This window comes from Panulirus ornatus, chromosome 14, assembly GCF_036320965.1.
Source record: "Panulirus ornatus isolate Po-2019 chromosome 14, ASM3632096v1, whole genome shotgun sequence".
Lineage (NCBI taxonomy): Eukaryota > Metazoa > Arthropoda > Malacostraca > Decapoda > Palinuridae > Panulirus > Panulirus ornatus.
In genome coordinates, this window is record NC_092237.1 from 59,067,217 (window position 1) to 59,077,174 (window position 9,958).

General features: G+C 42.2%; 1 protein-coding gene across 1 annotated transcript; it reads right to left on the reverse strand.

Moving 5' to 3' along the window:
- Window positions 1-79: 79 nt before the first annotated feature.
- Window positions 80-7,932, reverse strand: LOC139753473 (digestive cysteine proteinase 2-like). The gene is given in 8 exon segments (XM_071670031.1): window positions 80-616; window positions 1,399-1,540; window positions 1,542-1,565; window positions 1,712-1,903; window positions 2,783-2,962; window positions 3,108-3,260; window positions 5,540-5,611; window positions 7,816-7,932. Coding segments are annotated over 7 exon segments (972 nt in total). The 5' UTR covers window positions 7,816-7,932; the 3' UTR covers window positions 80-407.
- Window positions 7,933-9,958: the final 2,026 nt, after the last annotated feature.

The following is a 9,958-nucleotide window of genomic DNA, read 5'->3' on the forward strand; positions in this document are numbered from 1 at the left end:
TGTAAGATGTATCCCCTAGGAAGTTCCTTCAATCTATCTTTGATAGGATTTGTATATGGATCATCAATAATGGTCAGTATATGCCATACCTTTAAGCTTTACTTATACCATCAACAACAGCATCAGGTGGGACGACACAACAAATAATTTCCATACAGAGGGACTTTGCTAGCACCTTCCCTGTGCTATAAGGGCGACCCCTTACCATCTCTCACCGACCCACCCCACCTGGAGGTGACGAGGAGTGTCTTGAGACTTCGATAAGAGAGGACGAGGCCGGAGTGGCGATGAGGCACGTGTTCTGAAGACTTAAACGAGCGGGTATCAGGGCCTGCCTGGGCGATGGCGAGAATGTCTTCATACTCCGAGAAGACGGGGTAAGACGTGCTCTGATGGGCAAAGTGAACCTAGACGAGAGGGTACGAGGCCTGAGTGGCGATACCACAGTTGTTGTCCATGTTGCGGGACATCTTGATGTATCCCTTGTGGCCCCAGGTGGTACTCCAGGAGTTCTTGACGAGCCAGTAGTCACCGCCCTTGGCCGTTGTGCCGTAGCCGACAGCCAACACCCCGTGATCCAGACGCTTTGAGGAGCATCTCTCGTCGTAGTAAACACCTGTGATGATAAACAGGAGTAGTAACATCTCTCGTGGCTGGCTGGAGTAGCTAGCTAACTAGAATTCTCGTTTTCTTTATCTAAAGACAAAAACAGTACCAATGATGACGTAAAACAGTTAATACACATAAGGAAACTGTTTCCGAATGGAAGAGTCTAAGATAACATCACTGGGCTATGTTCAAGTTTGGCATAAAACTTACTATCAGATTGGCTTATAATAATGGAAGTTAGTGTCATGTGTGTGTTATTATGACGTATTGTTTATAACGTCCTTGTTCCCTCCCCTCTATCATGCCTAAGACGCCAGTAAAATGGTGTAATGGTTCAAAACTATGACTGGGCATATCACTGTCTCTGCACGACTGTGTTCCTGGCAGATTCTATTAAACCTAAGATATGCTCTGAGCTTACAATTCATGCTCTTGTGTTCTTCATATCTCTAGGACTTAGAGGGTTTCTGCGTGCATGGTGACGTGTTATGCGCCCTTACATGTGCGATAAAGATGACTGAGTAAGTATGAGGAAAATTGTATATATATATATATATATATATATATATATATGTGTGTGTGTGTGTGTGTGTGTGTGTGTGTGTGTGTGTGGAGCTTTTGATGAGCCAGAAACATAAATTCTAAATGACAGAGGATGGATTTCCCATACCTCTACCAGTAAAGTTAAGATAATTTTGTAAAAATCGGATTAACTGTGAGGAATTCAGCGCGCGAACTGGTTCTGTAAGTGACGGAGAGGATCAGGTACGAGGACTATGTTGTAGTCACCGTGGTGGTAGAAGTGGAAGGTCGGGCGAGAGGCGTCGATGGCTACGGAGATGGGGCCGATGTCGCTGACTGCGATCTGGAGGGCCGTCTCGTTCCCATGTGCCACGTCCACGTAGCCTGTAACCTGTTGCACCGACGTTGCTCGAGTTGAAGCGGCAGACATCATTCTGTGAGGAGGAGGAGGAGGAGGAAAGGTGGAGAGTTAGGCTTTCACAGTCTATGAAAAGGTTCTAAAAAAAATTTACAGATTCCATCATAGAAATGCCATGCCAACTTGCCCCTCGTCCCTTCCCTGGCACGCTCTTCGACTCACCTTAGCCTCGTAAGGGTATGATTCCTCTGTGTCGATGCCGCCGTTGGCCTTGATGTACTGGAAGGCTTGGTCCATGAGTCCTCCAGCGCAGCCGAAGTTACCAAATCTTTCGGAGCAGTCGACCAGGTTCTGCTCCGAGAGACTCACCAGTTTGCCCTCCTTGAGGAAATGCTGACCTTCCAAGGAGCCTGTCTGTGGGAGGCGGACTGTCTTAGTCTCTGTCACATTCCTTTCAGGATCGTAAACACGGTGAAGTGTTGCCTGGTTTGCTATGGTAATCTCCTCTGTAGGCGTCCATCTTCTCTCATGCTACACACACACACACACACACACACACACACACACAGATCCATCAAATAAACCCTCATCCCATCCTCTGTGGCCAAAGAAAAAATTGAGTTACTACCTTTCATGGCTGATTGGAACCTAACAGCCTCATTCATATCACGTTGAAACTCCTTGCAACTGTCAGAATGATATCCAACCCTCCTGCTTTAGCTAGAGTGTCTTTACTTGTCATCATGTCCTGAAATATCTTCCATTTTTCTCAACCCTGATTTCCAATAGTGTTCAAAACCTGATTACTGTACTTTCTTTCACAGGGATCATCTACAATGGTTCATAAGACTATAACGTAAAATAGCCATGGTGGAGGACCTTCTATGAGGAAAATTCATCACAAGAACATGATGTTCTTACTATGAATACAGAATGTCTTACCTAGGGCCTCTATATACAACCATAAACCATACTGAATCTTTCTACTTGATCAAACAACACATACAAGAATTCACTTCTCAGTATAAGTGTTTGAGGACTCAAGGGGTCAGGCCAGTGTGCTACATGTTTGTAACTACATTATCATGTATCGTCTTAATGGCCAATGGATTTTTCTATAACTCTAATAACCATTGTTGATGACTCCTTACTGCAGGCTGTCCACTTTCCACAAAAGAGTATCCCTGTACTGCTCGTTGCCAAAAGGACGGGTCACTTTTCGCACAGGGACCATTAAATGCACAGACCACTTACGGTACACAAGACCGCTTCTTGTATAGCGAGGCCACTTACCGTAGAGAAAGCCCAGCAGGAGCCACACATCGCCTGGTCCTTGATGGGCGTGACGGCGCCCTTGGTGCGCCAATCCACCTCGTCGGCTGGGTCGGAGCCTCCAGGGATAAGCACAGCCACAGGGTCTACCTCAGTTGCCATGATGTACCCGTTCATGGCAGCGTTGATCTCGTCCGTTGTCTGCAAGAAGAAGGAGCATGTCAGCCCACGGGAGAATAAGAATCTTCCTCGTGTATCCTCGTCTTTATCACATGCAAGATATGGCAAAGGGTGTGAAAAATAAGTCTCACCACAAGAGGTATGAATTACATGGACAAGGACTGACCATGTCTCCGAACTGGTTCATCTTGAGGGTGAAGGTGACGTCGCCGTTCTCATATTTGGCATTGTGGTCGTCGATGAACTGCTGGTTCTGCTCGAACACACTCAAGCGGTAGCGTTCCTCCTCAGCGCTCTCGTAGTAGCGGCCATACTGAGCCTGTGGGAGCCAACACACTCAACTGTACCATAGAAATACATGATAAATATATAAAGGCGTATGAAAGGAAAATGACAGTGTCGCCGTTCCAATGGATTAGGATTTCGCAAGGTTATTGCACACAGTCACTTTGGGTACGTACTCTCCTTGCTTAGACTTCGTAGCTGTCGGGTCTCCGAAAGTACTGGGTCTCCATAGCTACTACAGTGGGGGTATGGGGAAGAGAGAGGGAAACAGATACAGATACAGAGACAAAGCATCAATAATTCAGATGTTATACCTCAAGTCATTACCACATGAATCAGCTTGATTTATACTCCCATGCCGTGACACACGCACACCCAACACAGTACCATGATATATAGGCACCTCCAACATCATCTTGGATTACGGTCATTGACAGCACAACAATGGAACAGTATCACGCGCATCTACATTCCACTTCGGATAAGTCGAAAGTCTGGAAGCTTTGCAAACTGCAGCAGAAAATCTTTGGCGTCTGATCAGATTGTAAACTTTGATGCACATCTTCATAGATTTATGTGGATCTTTGGCAATTTAATGCCTGTGCTATCCAGAGATTAATAACCGTTCAGTTTCCCTCAGAAGTCCTTTCAGCATAGATGCACTGAGAGTATCTCAAAATTCTAAAGATGTATAACCAATTTTCATTTCGTTTAGTCACGAATAATTTCACTTTGTCCCGATTCTTGTCTACAGACACATCCTTTGCACGTCTATGAGACACGCATTCCCGAACGCATCTACGAATAATATTTGTGAGTGGATTTGCAATGGTTTACCACATGTAGGTAAATGGGGGTCATGCCGGGATAATGAGAGCTGATTTGCTTCATCAATGAGTCGCCCACTGGGTTAAAGGTGATAGCATACCAGTGCGTGTGTAACTAGTGACACAGAACAAAGCCCTTGCTAGCTGTCGCGTTGGAATTATGGACAAGAAAACCTCCAAGGACATCAAGCATTTTCATCACAGTATCTTTAATCTTCCTTGTAAAAGAAAACAAATTTCGTACTTGTTGAGATTGTCCTTAGTCAAATGCTGAACACAATGTGGAATTTCATGAATAGAATTACTGGGTTCTTGTATGCAACTGAGGTCAGACCTAGTGGAGCTTGCCAGCTGGGTTAGGACACTGTATCTATTATTGAAGGAACGGATGGCGTCTTAAGCTCCAGCTAAGGAATATTCCTCCGATCGACAAAGACTGAGTAAATCTTTACCAGAGAGATGCCAAGTGCAGTTTTCAATTCTTTCAGTAGTATTGAAGTCATCAGGTCGAAGTGATCTCCAGTCGTTCAGATTTTAGAGTCCGTTGATATATTTGGAGGGCTGTAAAAGGTTACTGTGCCTATTTTGTGCTGCTATTGGAGTTCTATATATGTTCTCAGTGCTGAATGTTATCACAAGAGGTTTGTTTAGCCGTTGTCTTTTCCATTTCAGGTACTTGATTTACTCCATTCACGTCCTCTGTTCTTGGTCTCTTCGTTCAGGTAGCTAAATCAAATTTGGGTAATCTTCAGTTCTTTTATTTCCTTTGGATTCCTTAATTGCAGTTCTGTTAGTCTGATTCTTTGTGCAAATTCATAATTTTCATTCTCTAGATACCTGTTACATGCCTTTTTTTTTCTTTGTAATTTTCCATAAAGCTTTGTAGTCCAGTTTAATTGGTATCTGCTGTTCTTGACATATATCTGTTTGGGGTCACACTCAGCCTTTGCTCTCTAGAAACTTTATTGTAGGTAAAGTCACTCTTAAAGAGTTGAAGTCCAGTACATGAATTTGTACCCTTCAACTGATCATATCATCCCTTACATTCTTCAGAATATCCGAATTCTACTTTGACTTGATTGAACAAAGACGAACGTTTTTCAAGCAAAAGTGAACAAAGGTAATAAAATGACTAGGAACTAGAATTCTCAGCAAGAGCTTCCAGTGAAAAAGATCAAGGAAAGGCTCTGAATGGATATAAAACTTTGCAGGTGATGAAATTTCAGGTGTGTCCACCTGAAATTTCATCACCTGCAAATTGTTTTTGATTCATAAATAGTAAAGCATGACAGGTCTTCTTACTTTGGAGAAAGTTTCTAAATACAGGGGGGAAAATTGCTAGGATTCGTGTTTATCATCATAGAAAGGTTCTTTTATCTATCATTACCATCATAAGAAATTTATCTTCCCTTATTTTTTAAATCAATCTGTCACATACGTCTGCCGATAACAGAAATCCGGTCAATATGTCCAAAAACGACGTTACCTTGAAGTGTTGCCAGGAGGGTGCGGCGACGGCCAGGGACGCCACGCACAGCAATACGGTTAACAACTTCATCTGCCGGAAAGAATTGAGTGAGGAGGGATGCACAACTCATGAAGTTTACTTCGAGATTTCTTCAGTTAAATATTCCTTAACTAGCCCCTCCCCCCCATGCATGAAATATCGTCTTACTGCTTAATAACACAAACATCAGTTCACTAGCTAGTTACTTTAGTGCCAGAATCCATAGATCTTCCTGTTCGTGGCTGCTATTTACATTTTCAGTGCCTACTAGGGTTAAACAAACAAATAAAAAAGTCTCCTACAGGGACAATTGGATAAAGAGATAAATATTTAGAGGTATCGAATCATCTAAATAAACCTAGCCATTTAAACGGCGCATCTCATAGATATCCAAATATTGACGTGCCATGATACAATAAACCTTGAACTAACACGCAGTCGCCATGCATCTATAACTTAGTGCGCCGTCGCCATTTAATCCTTAACGCGACAGTAAACATTTATAGATCACGCCACTTCCATTTAAACCTTTCGCCAAGGCATGAATTCAAATCTTGCAGCGCCACCGCCATTCATTTGTTTTCCTCCTTCAGTCATTTTAGTCATGGCGCGTTATCGCTATTTAAACCTTGGCGCGACGCTAGACAAGTATACCACCGCGCTGCTATCATTTAAACCTCGGCGCGACGCTAGACATTCATATCTTAAAGCTCTACTAACAGTTAAACCTAGGCGCGACGATATGCATTTAAATCTTGGCGCGCCGCCGCCATTTAAAAGTCGTTTCCTTTCTAAGCATTTAAACATTTGCGCGACGATGGGTATTTAAATCTTGGCGCGCCACCGCCATTTAAAAGTTGTTTTCTTTCCTAAGCATTTAAACATTTGCGCGACGATAGGTATTTAAATCTTGACGCGACACATCCATTTAAAAGTTGTCCCCTTCTCCAGCATTTAAACCTTGGCGCGACGATCGGTATTTAAATGTTGGTGTGCTAACGTCACATAAATGTCCTCTGTCTAAGCATCTAAACATTTGCGCTACGATAGGCATCCAGATCTTGATGCGCCGTCGCAATTTAAATCTTTATAAGACGCAAGGATTTAAGTCTTGTTGCGCAGCCACCCATTAAACCTTGGCGCCCAATCGCCATTTAAACATCCTCGCGACTCTAGTCTTTTAAATGTGTTGGATCTCGCTATTTAAACCCTGGCGCGATGCCTGTTCTTTAAATCTTGGCGCGATTCCGCCATCTGAGCTTAAGAGAGTAAGTAATTCTGGCGTGTCCTCATTTAATCTCCATTCTGCCGTCCTAGGAGACTTGGTTTTCTCCAGAAATACATTCGAATTAATCTCTGTAGTCTCAAATATGTCAAAATATGACAGTTTGCCGCCACCTTCAGCTAAACCCCTCAAAATCTGATATATTTACACTGTGGTGTGGTACGCCAAGGCCCATGAATACCCGACAACGATCTCTCGCTGTCATGTTCTGTGGGTTATTAAACCTCAAGGACTTTTTTGCGGACTGATTAGAGTCATGGATGACATATTCACATGCGGGAATTAATTAAAAGTGTATGGCGTACATATTGAGTCCCTGGTGATCATTCCCACGTCATGCAAACCTCACACCGATGAGGGTACTGTAACCAATGATATATATTTCAATCCATCGTTCTGTTGATGTGCATCTGCCATGTATAAACCTTATATGCATCATACATGTTGCAATTCATTAACTACAGATTTAATACAAAAAAGAAAAATGAACTAATCTAAGCTGAATAACAGTAGAAAAAGAATTATCAGTGACTATGTCGCATGTCATAAGGAAATCCTAGATTTATGAGCTAATAATCAAGGCAGTGATTAGAAAGAACACTTTTAAGACTTAGATAGTTATCAAACGAAAATAAGCACGATACAGAGAGGAGTTACATCAGACATATCCCTACTTGTCCCCTGAGAGATTTGAGAGGCTACCAAACGTCAGTCTTTTTATGAAGCGTAGTCACGCATCGTGCTCCCAGACGGCATCAATCTGGCATATGTTGTACCAGCTTCCTAACTCTGTTTCTGTCATTCCCTGCCTTGGGAATTTATATTTAGCGGTTATATATTTCATAAAGTATTCGGTCTCGAAAAACTCGGGTGAATTATAGTATTCCACAACTAGGCACTTATTATGGACGACCTTAGATGACAAGGTTTTTTCAGAGCGAGTCATTGTAAGGGATGTGTGTGCGCTTACCTTAGCAGCGGCAATACATGGTTCCTGGTGGTAACTAGGCCTTAATATATAACTTTCTCGTGGGAGGCACCACACCCGCCTTTGTCACTTTGGTGCTGTACCTTCCTGGTTACATAACGGCGGTGCCCTGTGCTGTACTGTCTTCGTTAGTTATGTCATACTGGACCCACTTCCTGTTCTGGTGAAATGTGGAATTAGAGTCAGTCAGTAACTATATATATATATATATATATATATATATATATATATATATATATATATATATATATATATATCATCATCAAAATTCAAACATTTGCCCATAAGAAAAAGAAAACAGACTGCCTTAAATTAATTAATCTTGAGAGTCAATGTCCAAAATAGACAGACCCAACATGTCCCCTTTCGTCCAAGGTTGCTGACTAAGGGTGAGTAACCCTAACCCTCACTAAACACCTGCAGATGTTCCCACACACATACACACACAGTCCTCGCACCCAACTCTGCCTTGTTGCTGTCGTTGTGTGGCACCTGCTAGCTGGCCGGTCCAACAGGAACCTGATGACATAAACATCCTAACTTCACTGATCGTCCTCCAGATTGACAGAGCGATATCGAGGGAATTCTACTGAGAAATACTGAAGCGGATACTTACTGAAGATCGAGCTCAGATGGCTCAGAAGTGTGTGTGTGTGTGTTGTCCAAAAACTGCTCTCACCGGTGGCCAGAATGGTACTATTCCCATTTAATTCCACATAAAATGGAAAACATACCATTTTTGCTACTTAATAACATCAGTAAACTTAGCATAACTCTTCAAAAAAGGATTCATTGGCAGGAACGTCAGGGAAGCAAACAATGGGAATGGAAACACTAATATATCTGTTGACCAAATGTACAGTGGGACTGGTAAGAAGTGTTGTGCACTATGAGAAGGAGACTTCTCTTGGTGTGAAATAATGTTTTTGCTACATCCATTCTATAAAGCTTTAGACTGGGTGCCTATCAAGTCCTATCTGTGAATTGCATCTATAAAAATAAGTATCTTTCCTGAGCAAATGAAGATTCACCAGCTAATCCCCATGAAAACAGGTAAAAGTCTGATCTTTTATCCACTGTCTTCCTCTTTAAGTAAATTCTTGGAACAGCATATTACTGTATTACACAGTATCCTAAAGGTAATCACTTGCTTGCTGAGGACCAATATAGATAGATTCCCTAGGTCTGCTTTCCTCATTGCTGAAGCAACAGATTATTGAAAAATCTTTATTTTAATATTTTTGGGTCTATCATACATATTTGATATAACACTGCAATCTTCTTCACAAGTCTCATTACTCGTTTATTCATGGAGCACCACCGAAATACTGTAATAGTTACCTTAGAAACCTGGAGTTTGTATCTCGGAGATATTCTTATATGTGCCACAGACCCATGGGTGGTCAGTAGAAATTTGGGTAGTCACTACATATGCTAAAGGCTCGTAAACTTGTGTGTTAAAGACAAGGATTGACAATTAATCTGTTGGTGGCCAGCAACTTGCTGAGTCAGCATTACACTTGAAAGTCATGAGCAGGTGGGCAGGTCCCACATTATCTGATACACCTGTACTCTCCCGGATGGAAACCTGTACCATCACACACCCTGGCACGATATGCACATACATACCCCTGATACTTTTATTCTCATTTCAACATCGCTCTGAAATTGTTACCAATTCCTGTATTCATAGTCTCTGCCCCTCTCTAAACTAGATTAGGCCAAAGGGATCTTTAACCTAACATTTAATTGGGGTCAGAAGGTTAGTGACAAAGTTTGATGGTCTTTATGACTCACTGAAGAAAAATGCTTTCACTGGTTATAAAGAAAAGAGTATATGGAAAATTTGATAGGTTGAATCTTTATGTTTGCCTACTTATGTCACAGATCAGTGATATAGTGCAGTCTGAGCTTTTCAAATATGGGCTACTTCCTATATCTTCATCATAGTGAGATGTGCTACTGCAGAAGGAAAGCAAAGTCATTGTGCCAAACAGTCGGCCATCTTTGTGTTAGATCTACTAATCTCTCCAGATGCAATGCAGCTAATGGCTGGTAAGGAAGCAATCTATAACAATTTGAAGCAAATGAACGCAATACTGCTTATCTTTGCTATGGCTATGGG